This window comes from Triticum aestivum, chromosome 6B (assembly GCF_018294505.1).
Source record: "Triticum aestivum cultivar Chinese Spring chromosome 6B, IWGSC CS RefSeq v2.1, whole genome shotgun sequence".
Classification (NCBI taxonomy): Eukaryota; Viridiplantae; Streptophyta; class Magnoliopsida; order Poales; family Poaceae; genus Triticum; species Triticum aestivum.
In genome coordinates this window covers 150,317,335-150,340,713 of record NC_057810.1, presented here as the reverse complement: position 1 = coordinate 150,340,713, position 23,379 = coordinate 150,317,335, and the positions used below count along the sequence as shown (strand labels likewise).

Sequence of the window (23,379 nt, the reverse complement as noted above, 5' to 3'; positions counted from 1 at the left end):
TATGTTACTACCTATGTTACTCCCACTATGACCAGCCTTATCGCCAGGCCTCGCAGCTGAACTCCCGAGGAGTTAAATGCACAGAATCACTAGTCATGTCATGATCAGACAAAAATCACACTTTACGAATCGTGTCATTTTACACCGCACCGAAAAATCAACAGTGACCAAAAACACTGATGATAGATGAGTAAAATACACCTACGGTACCTGTATTCTTCGTATAAAATCACTTTGGTCATTGTATTCTGTCAAGCACAAAATACGGTCATTATGTTTGTGCTGGCTGCTCAACATATGCTCACTCGCCCCGAACCGGCCGTATTTGAACAGCTGGCATACGCTGCGCCCATATTTTGCACTTAGGTCCCTAACTTTCATAAACTTTCGATCAACGATCCGGCCAAATCCCTAGCTTTCGATCCCCGTTCCTTCCGCCCCAAATCCCTAGCTTCCAATCCCCATAGGTCGCGATGCCTCCGTCGTCTCGTCGTCACAGTGCACCTGCTCGTCGTGCCCCGCGCCATGCAGTCGCTCTGTATCATCGCCGGCACGCGGGATATCTCCGCCGCCGCTTTCTGTCCCGTCCTCCGCCGCTAGCATGTCCAGCGCGAGCTCGTCCGGTACAAGCGGTGCTACTACTGTTGTGCTTCCTCTGATCAAGTGCCCTGACTGCGGTCTGCTAGTGAAGCGATTCTTCTCGCAAACCCCGAAGCATACAAACAACTTCTTCTACAAATGCATGTGCATTTGTTCATGGTTTTTATATTGTTTTTGAACCAGCCAAAGAAACGGGGTTGTGATTTCTGGCACTAGGAGCTCTCATATGTTCTGCATTTTGTGAAACATGGCCACCTTGGAGGGCATGAGCATCATGGAGGGCAGGGGCATGGCCAGCAGGGTGGAGATGAGCATAAGGGAGGACTGGGGCATGACCATCAGGGTGGACATAGCCATCTTCTGGTGCAAGAAGAAGGGATAAAGGAGATGACAAGGTCTATAGTTGCAATAGGAAATGAGATTTGTGGTTGTCTTGAAGATGATTGTTGCTTTAGTGGGTGCACTTGTTGTTTTGTGTGGAGTAGCAGTCTTGAAGATGTGATCTTCTTTATGCAATGAAATGTCTTCAAGTCAGATGGCTTTTCATGTTGATATGTTGTGCACTTGTTAATCTTGTATGCAATGAAGATGTATGAAATGATACAATTTATGAAGTGTTGAATGATTTCAAGTCAGATTGCTTTTCATGTTGATTATGCGTGATGAATAAATTTAAGTTAGATGTTATCTTTGTGTTTGCTATTATATGTGTTGGGGAAGATGCATGTGAATTATCAAAGCCTTGATTCCTTCATCATCAACAATCTTTCGTCTCGCATTCGAGCTCGATGCCTTTCATCAACAATCTCCCATCTCGCCTTCGAGCCTCGATGCCTTCATCATCAACGATCTTCCGTCTTGCCTTCGAGTCTCGATGCCTTCATCATCAACAATCTTCCGTCTCACCTTCGAGCTCGATGCCTTCATCATCAACAATCTTCCGTCTCGCCTTCGAGCCTCGATGAATCAATAACACGAGTACTCACAACACAATTGAACAAGGCCATTCATAAACTCATTCATGTGAGCATCACAACATCACGATAAAAAACAACAATATTATAGCATTATGACCAGAATTTGGCACATGAGCATAATCATAAGCATTATAACATGATTAACATGCTTGATGACATATAAATATCCAATCTAGAAGCATTACATGTTCCATCTAAGCAACAAAATGAAGATCACCAGTAGTTTGTTTAGCAACTACATGCTCCATCTGAGCAACAAAATGAGAATAGATCATAGTTCTATACATCAGCATACTTAAGCAAGTAAAGAGGACAATGAACATTCATCTAAATTCATCAAACATGCTGACCCTCTTGGGCTTCTTTGCTGCTGCTGCCTACTTCTTTGCTTGTGCAGAAGCAACCCTCTTTGCTGCTGCTCCCTGCTTCTTTCCTTGTGCAGCTGCCAGCTTCTCCTCTGCCTCTTTCTGCTTTGCTTGTTGAAGAGCTTCCCTCCTGGCAATTGCAGCCTTCCTTCTTTCTTCTACCTCTGCTGCCATTTGTTGTGCTTTTCTTGCCTTCTCTTCTTTCTTTGCTATTGCTTCTACTCTCTTCCTTGCCTTCGCTTCTTATTTCTTTGCTACTGCTTCTGCTCTCTTCTTTGTCCTCTCTGCTTCTTTCCTGGCCTTCTCTACTTCTCTCCTGGCAATTCTCATAGATGCAGCTTTCATAGCAAGGTCCCCTACTGCTGTTGAGGTGCTTGCTCTTCCTGTGCCAAGTGCATCTCTAGCAGCAGTGATAAAAGAGCTATCTGGCAATGGCCTAGGAGCAGAAGTAGTTGTTCTTGGCATTGGTCTCTGTAGAAATATCACAATGTCAATTGCAGCAGCTAAAGACTACAGAGAGAGGATGAACCATACATTGCAGCAGTAGTACTTAATAAAATAGTTGAAATTCTACAAAGAGAGGAACAAGGAGAAAAGAAAAGGGTTGTACCTGCAACATCATTTCATTGAGCATATCATGATTGTACACAGCAGAGAGAGGAACTTGGTCAATGAAATCCTGCAACTCTTGTTCCCGTGTCTATTCTTCAGCATTTGTTGCTGCCTCTGCCTCTTCCTCATGATTTGCCTGTGTTTGTTCTCCAGCATTTGCTGCTGCCTCTGCCTCTTCCTCATGATTTTCCTGTGTCTGTTGCTCTTCCTCAGTAGTTGGTTCCGCCCTTCTCCTTATCCTCACTTGTTGCTTTGGGGGAGGAACATATGGTGGTATGCCAGCTTTAAGATCGGAACATGAACTCCTATTGTGTCCTGGTAGTTTGTAGTGCCCATAGTGAATAACCACACCATGTCTTGTCATTCTGGTTCCACCTCTGCCATCTGCAATTTCTTCAGGAGCCCTCCTTCTGTTATGACCAAGGTTTCCAACTTTTTTGACATAAAGAGGTGGTGCAATAGGGCATCCATTCATTTTTTTTCCACTCTCTTCTATCTCTGCAAGGCACAATGAAATGAGAGTATGCCTTGTGGTAATAATCAATAGAATAACACTTGTACACCAGCTCAATAGGGGAAATTCTTTCTCTCCTGCAACATGGAATTCCAGTTAAATTCCATCTTCTATAGCTGCAACTCTCCACATGTATGTCCACGATGTAAGTGTAGCCTCTGTCCTCCACAGAATATATGCCATCTCCAGCTAATTCAGCATAGCATGTGTTAGCTAATTCTGTGTTCTTGTCAAGCCCGTTCTTAATCTTTGGGTAGATTGGATAAGTCCAGCTCAGCAATTCTTCATTTTTTGTAACCATCCTGGTGGTTAGTTGTGCCTTAATCCTGTCTATCATAGAGAGGACTGGAAACTCTCTTGCTTCTAGAATGTACCTACATTGCATAGCTAGACACATGAGCTCACTACTCATGTAAACATTGGCCATATAAATATTGACACAGATTAGCTAACTTACTTATTAAAGACCTCACAGTTGTTATTCAATAGAATGTCACACTTTGGAAGGTCTGGTTGAAATGCTCTCACCCAAGTGTAGGGATCTAGGTCATATAGTCAATCATATGCCCTCTTACTCAAAACCTTCATCTCCTGCATGCTCTCTTCCCAAGTAGTAACAGTTGTGCTTCTAACACACTTCCACAACTGTTTTTTTTAGCACATCACCTCTATGACCAGCTCTTGTGAAATTGCCATAGGTGCCTAACAAAACATGTGGGCTGATTGAGGAAACAAGGCTTCTACTGCATTGATTAGTCCCTGTAAATATGTTTGCATATTAGCTGAAAGTAAACTGAAACTTGACTGAAAGTGCACTAGATTCTAACTGAAACTACATTTCCTTAATTGCACTCACATCGAAACTGAAAATACAGTGAAAGTGAACAGTAACTGAACTGAAAATGCATTTAAAGTGAATAGTAACTGGACTGAAAATTTACCTTTTGCCTGTCAGACACAATTGTCCAGGGGTCAGTGTTCACAATTGCAAGGTCTTGCTTGACAGCCCTAAGAAACCTGTCCATGTGTGGGTGTCTTCCACTTAAACATAAGCAAAGGCCAATGGATAGATACAATCATTTGGGTCCATGCCAACATCACTCAGTAGAACACCACCATACCTGGTCTTGATATGGCAGCCATCAAGACAAATCACAGGTCTACATCCTTCTAAAAATCCTCTTTTACAAGCATCAAAACTGAAATAGCACCTTTTAAATCTCTCTTCATTGTCAAGTGAGACATAAAAGGTGCTACCAGGATTACTTCTTCTAACTTCATTGGCATAGTCCCACAGCAAATTGAACTGTTGTTCTTCATCTCCATGTATAACATCCATTGCTAATCTTCTAGCTCTCTGTAATTTGCTTCTGCTGGGTGTCATGTTCCAATCCTTTTGGACAATTTTGGTGAAGTTCCTCATATTCATGTGATCATCAGGCCTTAAATGCTCAGTATACTTCTCTGATAGAAACCTAGAGGTGAAAGCCTTTACTTTCCACTTCTTACAACAAGTATGCTCAGCGTTCATCTTCTTGATCATCATGCACTTGGTCCTGCTATCATGAGATGCCCATAAGTACCATGGACAACCATTTTGACACCTGGCTGAAATCCTTTTCCCATCATTTATTGGCAGTGAGATATCAACTCTGTTCTTGTAGATGTATTCTCTAATGGCTTTCCTCAACATCTCTGGTGACTGGAATAATTGTCTAACTTTGACCACGGGGTCATGCATGTCCTCTGGCCTGAATGTCTTGAAGTTGTGTTTCAACTCATCTTCATCTGAATCTGGCATTGAAGATCTTCCTCATCTGAATAAGCTTCAACATCTGCAACTTTCTTTCCTTTTATATCTACTTCCACCTCTTCAATCTGATCTTCCAAAAAATCTGCATCTCCATCAGATATAACATAGTCACTGTCCACTAAAGCATCCTCATTGTCTGAATCACTACCTCCTCTTCCAGCATGAGAAATACTCCCATCATCTACATTTGACTGAGCATCTTCCTCTTCCATATATGCTTCCTCTTCCATATATGCTTCCTCTTCCATAACAGCTTCATCATACATAGCTGCTTCTTCATCCTCTTCTACAACAACTTCCTCATAGTTAACCTCAACATCTGCCATATACTGCTCAATTTCTTCCTCACTAAATTGATCATCAGCTTGCCCCTCTTCCATGTTTTGCACATCCTCATATTGCACATTTACCTTTGAATTGTCATTTCCTTGCTCCTTTGCCATAGAGTGCACAGCCTCATCTACATTGTCATTTCCATGCTCCTCAATCCTATTATGCTCAGTCATTCTCTCTACAAATTTCTCCTCTTTTACTTTCCTAGGACTGATCGCAGGAGGTAAATCAGAAACAGGAAAGACCACAACATCATCCCAATCTATGCTTCTGTAGCTCTCATCATGGTCAAGGTATAGCTGAATTTCCTTATGTCCAAATACAACACAAGCACTAATATTGTCACAAGCCTCCTGAGATATCATTTTCCTAAGTCCACCAGTGCTAACTTGTAACCCTGGCAAACACCAATACACATCCAATTTACCTACCGTCTCATAGCCTAGATCTTCAACTATTCTTTCCAATTCAGACATGGTCAATTTTGCAGAGAACACATAATCATACCAAGCAGTTTTTCCATTGCAATAACTCCTGTAGTTACTTTGCCCAACGAAAAACCCACCATGATTTATACCTAGACTGCATGGGTAGTCATAATTGTACTTCTCTGCAAAATCAAAAAATAGAGCAAAGAACCCTCTTTTATTTCAGACAAACAAAGCAAAACCCTAGCAATGACTGCGAAATCGACAAATTCGATGACCTACATATCAGAGACTCTTACAAATCATTACAAAACTGCAAAACGAGGAAGAGAATGAAGGATTTGAGAGTGCTCACCATATGCCGGCGTGCGCACATGATCAGGTCGAAGGAGGAAGAGCTTCTGGCCATCGCTGCTTCCCGCAACATCTAGCGAGTCGGCGGCGTCTTCTGCTCCGGCCGATGGACCACCTCTGCTGGTCATGGTAGCCGCCGCGATAGGAAACCCTAGCGGAGATGCAACGCGACCATGATCGCCTCCGCTCTCTCCGCTCCCCCTTTCCTCTTTACTCTCTCTGCAATTATGAAATGAAGTGACGGGGCCGATGTGCTCTATGACAAAGGGACTTAAATGCAAAAAATCACATCGCCATGTGCGGTCAAAGGGGTCAGCGTATGCCATTTGTCCAAATACGGCCGGTTCGGGGGCGAGTGACCATATGTTGAGCAGCCAGTGCAAACATAATGACCGTATTTTGTGCTTGACAGAATACAGTGACCAAAGTGATTTTATATGAAGAGTACATGTACCATAGGTGTATTTTACTCATGATAGATGCTAAATATTTGGATGATTTAACTAATCGGCCATCCCACCTGTCAGACTGAGTTGGGAAAAATACATGCCACGTACGCATAAAAATCGCCACATCTAGATTGAAAGCAAAGGGAATAGCTCATATGGAAAGAAACATATATAGTCAATGAAATTCTAAAGATAGCCGTAATAAGCGATATGATAAAAGATTCAGAATGAATGAATAGAATCTAATAACATCGGGTTCCCGTGAAAAAATGGGATTGGGGGAGTACCAAAGGAGTATCTCCGAGTTAAGGAGTACCGAAGGGAAGGAAGAAAAACCAAGTGAAAGAAAGAGATCGCAATGGTCTAAGATATAGTCAGTGAACAATAACTCAGATCTGATGTCGGTCTACTTCCTCCTCCCCTTTCTCTAAGACTAGCCACAATGGGTAGTAACATAGACTAGTAACATGCACATGTTACTAGTCTATGTTACTACCTCTATAGTCGGGAGTAACATATGTGTGATAACATGCATCACTTCATTTATTGTGCTGTAGACTCATCTTGCCTTGATATGTGTGATGTTACTCATATTACTAGTAACTAGCTATGTTACCACTTTCCTCTCTTTTTTCATTTATTGCTTGCCACATCATCTACTTTATCTAGATATGTGTGATGTTATTACCTATGTTACTCTCACTGTGGGTAGTCTAAGACCTCCTCCAATGCAAAGGTGATTAGATGAGGTGCTAAGTATATTAAATGCCTTAGCAACTCAAGTCCCCAGTGCTAAGCTTTTGGGTGCTAAACTTGATGCATTTAATTAGTTGTAGACTCAAAATTATGCTTCCACCTAGGTACACGTGCTTAGCACTGTTTCTTCCTCAGGTCATCATACTACTCTCTCTCTTCTTAACTAGCATGCCACATCAGATTTTTTGCTTAGTTGACAACCTTAGCACCTGTACAAGGTGGAGCATTGGGAGGGGCCTAAGGCTAGTTCCAATGCATTGATACTTACATGAGGTGCTAAGCACATAAAAACTTAGGTGCTTAACTTGTTGGTGCTAAGCATCCTTTATTTAATGATTTTGTAACTAAAATTCTTCATGCATTGGTGGGATCCTTCCAATTTAAGTGTTTTGCCTAGGTTCTCGCGCTTGGCATTGTTTCTTTCTGGGGTCATCACACTCATCTCTCTCCTCTTAATTACCTTGCCACATTAAATTTTTTGCCTACGTGACAGCCTTAGCACCTGTACAAGGTGGAGCATTGGAAGGTGCTAAGGCATTTTATCAAACACCTTGTGTGGGCATAGGGAAAGCCACGGGAGATGCACCTCATCCCTTGCGCCGCCGTCGGGGACTGGCCGATGATTGGACAGCGAGCCGCCACCGCTTCCCTGGCGCCCTTCCTCTCCTCTCCTGTGCCCAAGGCGAGGTGCCCTCCCACTCCTCCCTTTCCGCCGCGAGTCACACAGCACGCCGCAACTTCTCCCCACCCCGACCAAGATGTGCAGGGGCGCTGCAGTGTCCGGCAGTAGGCGTGAGCCTTCCCGGAACGGCTCTGCCCAACCCAGATCCACCTAAAGTGCTACACCACTGGGATAGCCTCGACGCCCTCTTCCTGCTCACTTTGTGGCTGTCGCGGACCAGGGGGTTGAGGGCATCGCCACAACCATCGGGTTGAGTGACCTCACCGCCGCCTCCGTGCTCGCGTCCGACGTTCTTCTCGCAAGGAAGAACGCCAAGTCGGCATCTAGCGCCTTGCACGCGGTAGTGCTGGCTTGAGGAGACGAGGACGCCGGCGTGCTGAGAGTGAATCTCACGTACTCGCCTCCACCACGATGGTGAATCTCGTGGGAGGTGACGGCTTGCGCTCGTAGTAGAAAGGGGAGGCAGATGACGGATTTATGGCGAGCTCAGGCGACGGGGACCAGCAGGACGACGACGCGGCTGGGTACGGGAAGGGAAGGAAGGAACAGAGCAACGGGCACGGCAAGGCTGACCTGGTGCTCCGAGAGGCGATGGCGCGCAGGGTTCAGCTGGTGGTCGGGGTAGCCATGGGAAGCTCTGGGAAGAGGCGCTCCCAGTCCAGGAGGAGGCGAAGTCAGAGCTCCTTCCTAGGACGCTGGATGGCAAGAGCAGATGAAGCGCTGGGCTGCTCCCTGCACACAAGTCATAGACTCAAGGTCGATCACTGTTTAGGAAGCTAGCCATGGTTGCGCCGCATGGCACCATTCTCGGGGGTGCTGACTCGTTCTATCATCTCCCGCTTTGCCTTTGGCCGACGCCACCATTCGTCTCTTCAGCTGCGATTTTTCCAGCGACGTCGCTGCTGTGAGCGACCAGCTATTGGCCAAGGAGGAGGCCACGTCTTTCGACAGAGTGAGAGAAGGTCAGTGTCCTCTGGCTGTGAGCAAAAGGCACAATGTTTGATGAAATGTCAAGTAGAGAGGGAGAGAAGGTAGAAGAACAAGTCAATGTGTCTACCTGGTAGTTTTTCTTTCCAACTCAGCCTGATGGGTGGGCCCATCGATTAGTGACGTCATCCAAATGCTTAGCATCCACCCTCGGTGTTTTTTTGCCACTATCAATTTTTTGGCACGGTGCAAAATGCCATGATTCGTAAAGTGACGGTTTTGCGCTAATCGTGACATGAATGTGGTGGTCTTGTGGATTTAACTCGCTACCGAGAGCTTGCTTCGACAGAAAGAATACCGAACCGACACATATAAATGGTCAGTCAACTGAAATGCCGGTGGCATGAATAAGAGCAAGTACAATAGCAAGCTTATAGCTCGCTTACTTGGCAATTTTGCCCATGGGAAGAACAAATATCTGAAAAAGTAAGGGGATGGGCTCTCATGAAAGAGCCTAGCAATACGTGTGCTCCTAGGAAGATGCAATAAAATGTGAAGAAAGAGATAAAGAGAAGAAGAGAAAAAAATACTAACCTTATAGTCAAGCTTATATTTAACATTGTTGTATGAGTGACTATAAGTGTTGGCTATAGATGGTATGACAACATCTTATAGACAACAGTTGGTTGTATTATTAACCATGCTGTGCACCAAAAATGAACACGGAAATTGATTACAAACACGTCTAGGCTGTTCACGGACAGATTTATGGAAGTCGGTCATCCAAGGCACGATCACCAAGGTGTGAGGTCGCATCCTCCACTACCTTGGAGACGGCGGTGGCGGTGCTCCCTGGGGATCTAGGGATGTCGTGTCTGCGGAGGAGCGGGTGGCGAGGCAACGACGAGCCGACAAGCGTGCTACGAGCGACACAACGCTGCTCGATGCTCTGCGTTCGCCAAGTCAGACGCGGCGCCGACCTGAGTCCTCAATGACCATGATCTTGCAGCCGCCTGGGCCCTCGACCGCTCCGTCACCACTGTGGATGCGTCACCAGGTGTCGCCGCCTTGACAGCGAGGAGTGATCACTTAGTGATTCCTTCGCAAATGTCGAGGCAAGGCCGCTTGTAACGCCCCGGATTCATTGCGCCAGGTGTCTGCCAATTATTCGCCGTAGTTGCCATGTCATTTGCTTGCGTGTTGCATTTTATCATGTCATCATGTGCATTTCATTTTGCATACGTGTTCGTCGCATGCATTCGAGCCTTTTTCCCGTTGTCCGTTTTGCGATCCGCCACTCCTATGCCCTCTGGCGTCCCCCCTTTTGTCTTTTTTTGTGAGTGGGTTTAAACTTTCTCGGAATGGCCCGAGGTTTGCCAAGCGGCCTTGGTATAGCACCGGTAGACCGCCTGTCAAGTTTCGTGCCATTTGGAGGTCGTTTGATACTCCAACGGTTAACCGCGTAGCCGGAAACCCCCATTTCTCTTTGCAGCCCAACACCTTTCCAAACTGGCCCAAAACCCATCAAACTCCCCTCCATGCTCTCGATCGTTCGATCACGATCGTGTGGGCGAAAACCGTGCCTCATTTGTAGCTTCCTAGCTCCCTCTACCTATAAAACTAGACCTCCCCCGAAATTTTCGGGTCATTCTACCCTAACACTAGCAAAATCGCCCTCCGCCGCCACCGGACGCGTCCGCACCGCGCCGGACACGTCCGCTGCCGCGCCCCGTCCACTCGCCGCCTGCCACCTGTCGGCCGCCGCCGCCCGCCTCCGCCGGCCCGCGAGGCCCGCGCCAGGCCCGCGGGACCTGAGCCGCCGCCGCCTTTGCGGGCCCGTGTCTCCCGCGCCGCCGCGTCCTTCGCCGGACCCCATGCCCGAGCCCGGTCGCCGGCGCCTCCCCGCCGCCTCGCCGGCGCGCCTCACCGCCGCGCCGCCCGGCGCCCTGCCTCCCGCCGCCCGAGGCGCCCGCTTCCGCGCGCCTCTGTTCGGCCGCCGCCTTCGCCGGCCTCGCCCCGCGGCCACGCTGGAGCCGGCCGCCGCCCCGCGCCGTCCCATGCCAGGAACCGGCCGGATCCGGTGAGATCCGGCCCAGATCCATCTGCCCCGGCCTCCCCGACGTATTCCCCGAGCTCCGGCCACCTCCTCTCCATCTCCAGCGAGTTCTTCCTCGACTCCGGTGAGATTCTGGCGAGATCCACGCCGCCGTTGACTTTTCCCGAGGTGGTTTTCTCTCTAAGTCCCGAAATATTTGCACATTATTATGCCATGTTCATCGCATCATATCTCTGCATTCGTAGCTCCGTTTCGTGCGTGTAATATGTCAAATTGTTCGTTTCGACGAGTACTTCATTTCATTCCATTGCATCATGTTCATTTGAGGTCATCTTGATGCCTGAATCATCGTTGCAAGAGTGCTTCATAATGTTTTCTGCTGTCTGTTAACAGAACATGCTCATTTGTCATTTTTCCATGTTTGATGTGTGCATCCTATAAGGTTGATGTCTACATGTGTTTTGATCTATGCCATGCCATCTTTACATAGGCGCTTACCATGTATTTTTGTGATCAATGTGGCGACTAGCACAAGCATGTAAACTAGGCTTCGTGATGTTACTGATTTTAGTCCCTGTTCTGCTGTTATTTTGATGCCATGTAAACATGATGTTATAGAGAGATCCATGCATATTTTGAGATACTTCAGTAAGGGTGTTTTGAACATATGGTTATCCTCTATCCATTCATGCCCCTGTTTGCAATTATGGAGTAGTCTAGCATGTCATTTTCATGCTCTACTTTTGCTTCAAAATGTTTCCTGGCAGATTGTTTACATGTTATTCAATTTTGCCAAGGTTGTTGTAGTTGATCCTTGCATGTTATGAACTTGTTCTTGCCTTGATTTGTTTCATAAACATGTCTTCTTGCTGATGCTATGCTTATCTTGTCATGCAATGACTTGTGGTGAGTGAATCGAGCTTGTTAAGTAGGGTACTTGCTGTTGCTATTTTGCTAGGCTGAATCTGTTATTTCGTGATGCTATGTAAACCTGCAACTACTAGTCATTTTATGCATAATCTGGAGATGCTCACTAAAAGTGTTTTAATATACATGTCATGCTCTATCCATCCATGCCCCTGGTTGCATTTATAGCTTGCTGTAGCTTGTTCATATCTTGCATCAAAGTTGCTTGATAATATTGCTGTCAGCCTGTTAACATTAAGTTCAGTTGTTATCATGATTGTTGTTAGTGTTCCATGCACCATATGAACTTGCTCTTGCCATGCTTAGCTTCACAAATATGTCTTCTTACTGTTGGTTGCCTTGCCATGCCATGCTTTGCTCTGTGGTGAGTGGTACAAGCTCACAAACATGCCTTCATAATTCTGTTTCTGCCATGTTTGAATCTGTATTATAACTTGCTATGTTTACATGGGTGCCATCATATTTTCTGATCCTTTTTGGCTTATGGTCAGTAAGGGTCTTTTGATCTATGCAATTAGTAGATTCATGCCATGCCTTTGTTTGCCATGATAAGTTCCTGTAACATGTTGTTTGATAGCTCTAAACATTGCAACCTGATGTTATTTTCTGTAAAGTCTGAACTGTTATTATTTGCAATTTTGCCATGTGTGTTTGAGCATGTTTTAGTGATTTCTGGAGATAGCTCAGTGTTTATGTTTTGTTATGATTTACCTATACATCATGCCCATGTCTTTTGTTTTCATGGTGAGGTGTTGTAGCTTATTGTTTTGATGCTTACAATATGCCTAGTTGCTGTTTGGGACAGATTGTTGCTATAACTTGTTTCATGTGTGTGTGTTGAACCGTTGCTCCGTTTTGAGTGTGCTCTATATGAAAATTGCTTAGAATTGCATGTAGTTTCATATTATCATGTTGCATCCTTGTTTTGAGGTGTTTGCTTGATACTTGGGTGCATTTTGCATCAATGCCATGTTTAACTTGTTTTGCTCATATCTTCTAGACCGTAGCTCCGAACTAAATAACCTTTATATGTAACTTGACTAGAATCTCGTGTAGATCATCTTGGTGCATCTTAACTTGCTGTTTAACAACTTGAACATAAGGTTTATTCAGATCTGGACCAACATCGAAATTTGCATATGAGGACTTACCGGAATTGTTATATGTTGTTCCTGGCCTTATTTAAACTTGCTTTGATGTGTTGTTCTTGTTTGCATCATCTCTTGCCATGAGTAGCTTCATGTAGCTTTGTCATGCATCATGCTTGTTGTGCATCATGTCTTGGTCATGTGTGGTGTGTTTACCATGTTGTGTGTTTCTTCTCGATAGTTCCTGTTTCGTTGCGTTCGTGAGGATTCGTTCGTCTACGCTTGGTTCGGCTTCGTGGCTTCATCCGTTCGTCTTCTTCATGGACTCGTTCTTCTTCCTTGCGGGATTTCAGGCAAGATGACCGCTACCTTGGATCTCACTACTATCTTTGCTATGCTAGTTACTTCATTCTATCGCTATGCTGCGTTACCTATCTGTTGCTCTTCAAGCCTCCCAAATTGCCATGAACCTCTAACCTTAGACACCCTTCCTAAGCAAACCGTTGCTTGGCTATGTTACCGCTTTTGCTCAGCCCTCTTATAGCGTTGCTAGTTGGAGGTGAAGTTGAAGATTGCTCCATGGTGGACAGGATTTTGTTGGGATATCACAATATCTCTTATATTATTATTAATGCATCTATATATTTGGTAAAGGGTGGATGGCTCGGCCTTATGCCTGGTGTTTTGTTCCACTCTTGACGCCCTAGTTTCTGTCATACCGGTGTTATGTTCCCGAATTTTGCGTTCCTTACGCGGTCGGGTGATTTATGGGACCCCCTTGATAGTTCACTTTGAATAAAACTCCTCCAGCAAGGCCCAACATTGGTTTTACCATTTGCCTCACCACCACCTACTTTTCCCTTGGGAGTCGCTCTCTCGAGGGTCATCTTTATTTTAGCCCCCCCGGGCCAGTGCTTGTCTAAGTCTTGGTCCGAACCAGAGCCACTTGCAGCGCCACCTCGGGGAAACTCGAGGTCTGGTTTTAGTTGTACGTAGTGTTCATCCGGTGTTGCCCTGAGAATGAGATATGTGCAGATCCTATCGGGATTGTCGGCGCATCAGGCGGTCTTGCTGGTCTTGTTTTACCATTGTCGAAATGTCTTGTAAACCGGGATTCCGAGTCTGATCGGGTCTTCCTGGGAGAAGGTATATCCTTCATTGATCGCGAGAGTTTATCATGGGCTAAGTTGGGACACCCCTGTAGGGTATAATCTTTCGAAAGCCATGCCTGCGGTTATAGGCAGATGGGAATTTGTTAATGTCTGGTTGTAGATAACTTGACACCAGATACGAATTAAAACGCATCAACCGTGTGTGTAGCCGTGATGGTCTCTTTTCGGCGGAGTCCGGGAAGTGAACACGGTTTTGGGTTATGTTTGACGTAAGTAGGAGTTCAGGATCACTTCTTGATCATTGCTAGTTTCACGACCGTTCCGCTTGCTCTCTTCTCGCTCTTATTTGCGTATGTTAGCCACCATATATGCTTAGTCGCTGTTGCAACCTCACCACTTTACCCCTTCCTTTCCCATTAAGCTTTGCTAGTTTTGATACCCATGGTAATGGGATTGCTGAGTCCTCGTGGCTCACAGATTACTACAACAACAGTTGCAGGTACATGTTATGCGATGTTCATGACGCGATAGCGATATTTGCTTGTTTGGAGTTCTCCTTCTGCTTCTTCTTCGATCAGGGGATAGGTTCCAGGTCGGCAGCCTGGGCTAGCAGGGTGGATGTCATTTGAGTTTCTGTTTGTGTTTCATCCATAGTATGGATGTTGATCTTATGTATGATGTATTGATGTTGTATTCGTGTGGCATTGTGTGCCTTATGTATGTATCCCCATCTATTATGTAATGTTGATGTAATGATATCCACCTTGCAAAAGCGTTTCAATATGCGGGTCTATCCTTGGTGGGACCTTCGAGTTCCTTTTGGATAGGGTCGCATATTGGGCATGACAAGTTGGTATTAGAGCCTCGACCGACCTTAGGAGCCCCCTTGATTGATCGTGTAGTTTGGCCGTTGTTGAGTCTAGAAGAATACTGTTTTCGGAGTCTAGTTATATCGGAGAGTAGTAATTCTTTTTACTCCTCAACCCCTTCGTCGCTCTGGTAAGGAATCTTGACGTAGGTGTTTTGAATTACTCCTCTTCCCCTTCAAATTTTTCTTTAGGATCACGCAGTTGGTTTTCCGATCGTTGGTTCTCATCTCTTTTCATCCGGTGCATTTCTCGTCAAGTTGACTCGAGCCTCTTCATCATTGAGTTCAATCCTCAGTTCGATCTCAACGAAGTTGTTTCTCTGTCCTCAGTTGTTTTCTTTCCCACCCGCCCACCCTTTTTCTTCTCGGAACCCGAGTCCGTAATCGAGTATCCATCCTACTCATGCAAAGTCTTGCCTTCTTTCCTCAATGATTTCAACCGGTGTTTTCTCTTCAAGATATTCATCGATTTCCCCTTCCAAGATGATTTTGTTTTCCCCCCTCCCACCCTTTTTCTTCCCGGAGTCTGAGTCTCTCTCGACAATCCATTTCATTCGTGCGGAACCCTTCAGTCTTTCGTCAATTGTTTCAACCGGTGAATTCTCTTTTGTTTGACATTCTTCATCTCTTTTCCGGTGGATTCAATTCAAGTTTTTTGGTTGATCATATTCTTTCCCTTGGATCAAGTGTTTTCCCTGCTCGTTCGTCTCTCGCCAGTTTATCCTTCCGGAGTGTTCAAGTCATCTCAGGAGATTTGTCTGTGTTCGAATTAATTCGAGGTTGTCACCTCATTCAAATATTTCAATTGTTCCGGTGCATCATCTATCTCTTCAACAGTCCTTTCCAACGGTGTTATCTCTTCAGTGGGCCCTAACCCACGGGTCTTTTCCCAGGATCTTACCTGACTCTTCGAATTCCCCCAGAGTTATTCTCAATTCTTTTCAAGTGTGACGTAAGAATGGATCCCATCAGTCACATGCCTTCTCCAAGTTCGCTTTCTCATCCTTTTCATTGTTGGCTCAACACCTTCGCTTTTCATCCTCCCGGAGTATCTCAGTTATTTTGGTAGTGTTTCTCATTGTCATTTGAAGATCGAAGAAGAGTTTTCCCTCTCAATCTTGTCTGTTCTCTCGAAGTTTCGTGGTTCTAGCTTCATGTTATCCTCTCCAGTTATTCCATTTGTCAAATATTCTTTTTTCACCCATCCGGAGTTTGTCAGGAGTTGTATTCCCGTTTCTTTTCATCGGAGGCCATCATTCAAGAAGAATTCTTCGTCCTCACATTTCAGCTATTGTTCTCTATTTATCTCAGTGCTTCTTTCAAGTGTTCTTTAATCAGCTCATGATCTCTTTGTTCTTTTACATCTAAATCCCCTCCAGCTTATTTGTTCTTCTAATTCTTCCCGGTGATTCATTCTCTTTCATCAATCATTTTCTAATTCTTACGGTGGTTCATTCAGATTCTTTTTCTTTGATTATCATTTCAATCCATTCATTCTTTCAATTCTACCGGTGGTTCATGAAGACCTTCTCAAGTTTGCGATGTGTTACTTCTCAATCCTTTTCCAAGGAGAATAAGTAATATGCAAAAATCCATTGTTTGTCATCAATTTAATTTGATGAAGGATAAGCATACAATAAATCTTATTCTTATTTCCTCAAAGTGTTTAATCCCTTCCTTTGGAGTTTGTTCGTGAGGAATAAATTCTAGTTCCAAGTGTTTTCATCTTTTCTTTCTCGGAGTTCAAATTTTCTCGGCTATTTTGTCGGAACCTCCATCTGAATCATCGCAAGGCTCATCTTATTCTTTCTTCCTTCATTCTATCTCGTCATCCTTTTGTCACCGGAGTTATTCATGGTGATTCTTCATGATTTAATTCATTCTTCAAGTGTTCATCAAGATTCTTGTTGGTGGAGTTCAAGTATCTTTTCTTCTCGCATCTCGATGTGCAAGTAATTCTCCGTATTCTTTTGAAGTGGAGTTTTGCATTTCTTCGTTCTTCTCAGCTATTCAATCATTTCCATTTGTGGCCGGTTATCACCTCATAATTTTGAGATGTTATCTATAAGACCACAACAAGCTTATTCTTTCGTTGTTGATTTTCTCAACAACTCTGTTCATCCATTCCTGCTAAGTTCTTTTCATTAAATTCTTTCAATTCTTCCGGAGGCATTGCATTGTTCATCTCGTCAAGTGCCATCTCTTTGGGTGAAGCTCATCTTCTATTCTTTCCTTGTTCAACCGGAGTGCTGCCTAAATCCTTTCAGTCTTATTTGTTTCTTATCTCGTTCTAACCGGAGTGGTTTCATAGTCTATCTGATTCCGCGAGCTTTCGATTCTCGTCATTCTCGTCGTTCTTCTCTTCTTCTCGAGTGCTCTCGATTCTTAGCCTCTTCTTTTGAGTTCTTGTTTCACCTCTTCCTCTTTCCCTTCCGTCTCGGTCCTAAGATCTCGGGACGAGATCTCTTGTTAGTGGAGGAGTGTTGTAACGCCCCGGATTCGTTGCGCCAGGTGTCTGCCAGTTATTCGCCGTAGTTGCCATGTCATTTGCTTGCGTGTTGCATTTTATCATGTCATCATGTGCATTTCATTTTACATACGTGTTCGTCTCATGCATCAGAGCCTTTTTCCCGTGGTCCGTTTTGCGATCCGGCACTCCTATGCCCTCCAGCGTCCCCCCTTTTGTCTCTTGTTGTGAGTGGGTGTTAAACTTTCTCGGAATGGCCCGAGGTTTGCCAAGCGGCCTTGGTATAGCACCGGTAGACCGCCTGTCAAGTTTCGTGCCATTTGGAGGTCGTTTGATACTCCAACGGTTAACCGCGTAGCCCGAAACCCCCCTTTCTCTTTGCAGCCCAACACCTTTACAAACTGGCCCAAAACCCAGCAAACTCCCCTCCATGCTCTCGGTCATTCTATCACGATCGTGTGGGCGAAAACCGTGCCTCATTTGGAGCTTCCTAGCTCCCTGTACCTATGAAACTAGACCTCCCCCGAAATTTTTGGGTCATTCTACCCTAACCCTAGCAAAATCGCCCTCCGCCGCCACCGGACGCGTGCGGACGCGTCCGCCGCCGCGCCCCGTCCACTCGCCGCTTGCCACCTGTCGGCCGCCGCTGCCCGCCTCCGCGGGCCCGCGAGGCCCGCGCCAGGCCCGCGAGACCCGAGCCGCCGCCCGCCGCCGCCCGTGCGGGCCCGCGTCTCCCGCGCCGCCGCGTCCTTCGTCGGACCCCACACCCGAGCCCGGTCGCCGGCGCCTCCCCGCTGCCTCGCCAGCGCGCCTCACCGCCACGCCGCCCGGCGCCCAGCCTCCCGCTGCCCGAGGCGCCCACCTCCGCGCGCCTCTGCCCGGCCGCCGCCTTCGCCGGCCTCGCCTGGCGGCCACGCCGGAGCCGGCCGCCGCCCTTCACCGGCAAGCCGCCCCGCGCCGTCCCACGCCAGGAACCGGTCGGATCCGGTGAGATCCGGCCCGGATCCATCCGCCCCGGCCTCCCCGACGTCTTCCCCGAGTTCCGGCCACCTCCTCTCCATCTCCGGCCAGTTCTTCCTCGACTCCGGTGGGATTCCGGCGAGATCCACGCCGCCGTTGACTTTTCCCGAGGTGGTCTTCTCTCTAAGTCCCGAAATATTTGCCCATTATCATGCCATGTTCATTGCATCATATCTCTGCATCCGTAGCTCCGTTTCGTGCGTGTAATATGTCAAATTGTTCGCCTCGACGAGTACTTCATTTCCTTTCATTGCATCATGTTCATTTGAGGTCATCTTGATGCCTGAATCATTGTTGCAAGAGTGCTTCATAATGTTTTCTGCTGTCTGTTAACAGAACATGCTCATTTGTCATTTTTGCCATGTTTGATGTGTGCATCCTATGAGGTTGATGTCTACATGTGTTTTGATCTATGCCACGCCATCTTTACATAGGTGCTTACCATGTATTTTTGTGATCAATGTGGTGACTAGCACAAGCATATAAACTAGGCTTCGTGATGTTACTGATTTTAGTCCTTGTTCTGCTGTTATTTTGATGCCATGTAAACATGATGCTACAGAGAGATCCATGCATATTTTGAGATACTTCAGTAAGGGTGTTTTGAACATATGGTTATCCTCTATCCATTCATGCCCCTGTTTGCAATTATGGAGTAGTCTAGCATGTCATTTTCGTGCTCTACTTTTGCTTCAAAATGTTTCCTGGCAGATTGTTTACATGTTATTCAATTTTGCCAAGGTTGTTGTAGTTGATGCTTGCATGCTATGAACTTGTTCTTGCCTTGGTTTGTTTCATAAACATGTCTTCTTGCTGATGCTATGCTTATCTTGTCATGCAATGACTTGTGGTGAGTGAATCTAGCTTGTTAAGTAGGGTACTTGCTGTTGCTGTTTTGCTAGGCTGAATCTGTTATTTCGTGATGCTATGTAAACCTGCAACTACTAGTCATTTTATGCATAATCTGGAGATGTTCACTAAAAGTGTTTTAATATACATGTCATGCTCTATCCATCCATGCCCCTGGTTGCATTTATAGCTTGCTGTAGCTTGTTCATATCTTGCATCAAAGTTGCTTGATAATGTTGCTGTCAGCCTGTTAACATTAAGTTCAGTTGTTATCATGATTGTTGTTAGTGTTCCATGCACCATATGAACTTGCTCTTGCCATGCTTAGTTTCACAAATATGTCTTCTTACTATTGGTTTCCTTGCCATGCCATGCTTTGCTCTGTGGTGAGTGGTACAAGCTCACAAACATGCCTTCATAATTCTGTTTCTGCCATGTTTGAATCTGTATTATAACTTGCTATATTTACATGGGTGCCATCATATTTTCTGATCCTTTTTGGCTTATTGTCAGTAAGGGTCTTTTGATCTATGCAATTAGTAGATTCATGCCATGCCTTTGTTTTCCATGATAAGTTCCTGTAACATGTTGTTTGATAGCTCTAAACATTGCAACCTGATGTTATTTTCTGTAAAGTCTGAACTGTTATTATTTGCAATCTTGCGATGTGTGTTTGAGCATGTTCTAGTGATTTCTCGAGATAACTCAGTGTTCATGTTTTGTTATGCTTTACCTGTACATCATGCCCATGTCTTTTGTTTTCATGTTGAGGTGTTGTAGCTTATTGTTTTGATGCTTGCAATATGCCTAGTTGCTGTTTGGGACAGATTCTTGCTATAACTTGTTTCATGTGTGTGTGTTGAACCGTTGCTCCGTTTTGAGTGTGTGTTGACACCAGATTTTGGTACGGTCAATAACTTATTTAAGATGGCCTCAAATGGAGAAGTGATCTTCATGAAAGAGTTTCATATTGTCGATATGAACATCTTTGAAGTTTGGGTCATCGCAGTCCGATTTCATCTCGAAGGCCGAAACTATGCTCAAAGTACTAAGATCTTATATTCAGATTACAGTTTGGCTGATTAAGCCCCCAAAACAACCTCAAATGGAAAAATTATCTACACGGGTTGTCTTCGCCTCGTCGAAACGATCGATTTTGATATAAAAATCGTTCCAATCCAAATTCGTATGCAAAAGTTAGAGCCATCAGAATACAGCCCTGTCAGGAGGCAAAAACTGGCGCGCCCCACCGGACACCGTGTCTGATGGGTAGCGCGAGGGATAGCCTGTTTTGCGCGACAGATTTGACCATCAAGATGACCTATGATCAAAAAACGTTCAACATAAAAGTTGTTCGCCTCGTCGAAACGGTCAAGATTGCTTTTGGGCTCGTTTCCATCCGAGATCGTTTACCACCACAAAAAAGACCCGCAAGGTGCAGCCAGTTTAAACCGAACAGTTTTGGAAAGTTCGGACAAAATCAATCCGAATTTGACTAGGTTTTGGACGTGAATCCAAGCCTTTTCCTTGCACGGGAAGTCCAGCTGTCTCTTATATGCCTAAGGGGTGATGGCCGATTGAACAACACCAATCGAACAAACACATCTAATACTTTTTCGTGTTCATCTATTTTTATCTCTCCCCTTGTATCTTTCTTCTCGTTCTTCGTCGTTCTTCAAGATTGGAGGCTGCGAATCCACGAGGCTCTAGGGGCAGTAAGGCCGACCTCGAGCAGCCAATCGTCGCTGTGAGCCCTGACGGGGTCCCTCCCGGGCGAGCGAGGCGTCTGGTCCCAAAAGCGCCGGCTTGCTGTCTTGCGTATCGCGCTGGAAGTCGGCCTCCCGCGGTGTGAGTTGCGGAGCATCTCCCTCGGCGCCGCGGGTACACATCGACGTGTTCGTGTGACAAGTGCCAGCGTCAACACACTTTTTGGCGACTCCGCTGGGGACGAAGCTTCGAACGGTCTCTGGCCCGTTCTTGCTACGAAAAGATCGTCATCTAGGGTTTGTAGTCTACAAAGATAATATGAATACCCAATCCCTTTATGTAGATGCAAATAATTCATATGGTGTTACTAGATCGTTCAATGAGTATACTCTATCGGCCAACCCTAGTTTTTTCAATCATGCAACTAACTATGTGCAAGGGCCGATTCAAAGTAATTTATATACTTCAACTTCTTATGATATTAGTAACATGCACCATATGTATCCCAACTCACATGCATCGGCAACCCAGCAAATTCATATGCCGATGAGCAACATGATGGGTTCGATTAATCAATTTGAAACACCCAAGTTAGAATTTCCAATGCCATACAAGAAAGTGTTTCACCCTTTTATTCAACAGCAGCTAATGTGCAATATAGTAATCCAACCATGCCGATGAATGAGAGAATTGGCCATGCTACTAGTGGCTATTCGGCCAGTTACTCTCAACCGTCATATGCTACACCTCATGTTACTAATTCTTCGGCACGATACATAACTGTAGATGCTCATAATTCGGATTCACACCTTCCTGGTTATAGCCAAATGAATGTAAATTTTACAGGAGCGGTTGTGCCCAACATTGTAGAAGATGAGGTAGTGGTGGCTGCATTAAAGAGTTTAGGCCAAAATAATAGAATTAGTGCTCTTTGCCTTGAACAACATGAAAATGGGCTATTTCCTGATTATGCCGCAATAAAAGCTCGAGTTTTGCAAGAAGATGAATCTTTGCCAATTGATAAAATTGGCGAGCAAAAGTATGGTCTTACAACAATGCATATGCCTTCACCTGGTACTACATCATATTATACACCCCCTACACAATTACAAAATTTCGGCAACACCCGTGTGTCATTGCCGAAAGAACCTAAAAGCATTGAGGGCCAATCATATCCGGAGTGGGCTCAAATTGAGAAAAAGCTTAAAGCTAATTTTGCCGCTCGCCGTCAGAAACAAATAGAAAAAGAATTGGCTCAGATAAAAGAAGCATTGCCAATTGGTAGTATCAATGAAAAGAAGGATGATTCGGAACATGAAAGTGCTTCGGTTGAAAAAGCCGAATCAAGTAGTATATATTCTGAATCCATCAAATCCAATGAGGCAAGCATTATTGAGAAAGGGCATGACAAGCATAGAAAAACAATGGTGCTTGATTTTTCTAAAGTTAATGGAACCTACTTCCTGCCCTATGAATTCCGTGCCGTAGAAATTGACAAGCTTCAAGGACAAGAACAAGTAGCCGAACAAAGTTCGGCCGACAAAAATCTTCAAAGTAGTGATGCACGGATTCAAGAAAAAGATGATGACAAGGTGTTGGGGAGCCATCCAAAGACGGAGCAAGATGTTCTTCAAATGGCACCACCATCATGCTCTCCCAACATATTTGAAGAGGTATGCATAGCGAGTAATTTACCTATTTTCAGATTTGGTCGCAACTTCATTATTGATGCATCTATAAGAAATATTCTCATAAGTAATTTTGAAAGACCAGTGAAGAAGGGTAATTTACTTGTTAGCAATAAAATTGTTATGGAACATATCGGTCAAACCATTGCGCCATTCATAAAGACCGATAATGACTTATTGTTACAACCAACGCTTTCCCCGTTGCTTTATCTAAAGTTCATATCTAGTTGGGTAGCTTTGCTTATTTCGTACTTGGCTTGCACTTGGTCTCAACTGAGACATGTATGTTCTAAATATCTTCGTTTCAGAAATTTAAAGCCAAGGTTAAATTCTATTGAAAAAACCGATGCTAATACAATATCTTATCCAAAGACATCGGAGATAGAGTGGAAAACACAATGCATAGCCGAATGGGGAGATTCCAAATCTGAAACATTCGTTTGCTTATCTCCAAAGCCGTTCAAACAGCAAGATCGGCTAGAAAACAAGAAGTATACCTTCAATTCAAGCATGTGTGATCAAATATTTGATTTGTTGCTGAAAATAAATTACATTACAATTCTCGATCACCATGTTAAGCCATCAATCCAAGGACAAATGTATTATAAGTTGCATGATTCGTCCAAACATAATTTTGAGGATTGCAACATGTTTCGGCAAATAGTTAAATCGGCCATTGAAAAAGGACGATTGAAGTTTGTTGAAACACCAAGAGATGACCAGTCTATTCCGATTGGTCCCAATGGCAAAAAGTTTTTGCATCGGCTGCTTCAAGCCGATCCATTTA

The 23,379-nt window shown here is 44.9% G+C and overlaps 1 protein-coding gene across 1 annotated transcript; it reads right to left on the bottom strand.

Moving 5' to 3' along the window:
* Window positions 1-1,660: 1,660 nt before the first annotated feature.
* Window positions 1,661-8,747, bottom strand: LOC123136278 (uncharacterized). Its single transcript, XM_044555620.1, has 6 exons — window positions 8,457-8,747; window positions 5,998-6,215; window positions 4,010-5,824; window positions 3,526-3,827; window positions 2,553-3,442; window positions 1,661-2,413 (listed from the first exon to the last, which is right to left on the bottom strand). Exons 2-3 carry the CDS (start codon window positions 6,122-6,124, stop codon window positions 4,842-4,844), a joined length of 1,110 nt encoding a protein of 369 aa, XP_044411555.1. The 5' UTR covers window positions 6,125-6,215; window positions 8,457-8,747; the 3' UTR covers window positions 1,661-2,413; window positions 2,553-3,442; window positions 3,526-3,827; window positions 4,010-4,841.
* Window positions 8,748-23,379: the final 14,632 nt, after the last annotated feature.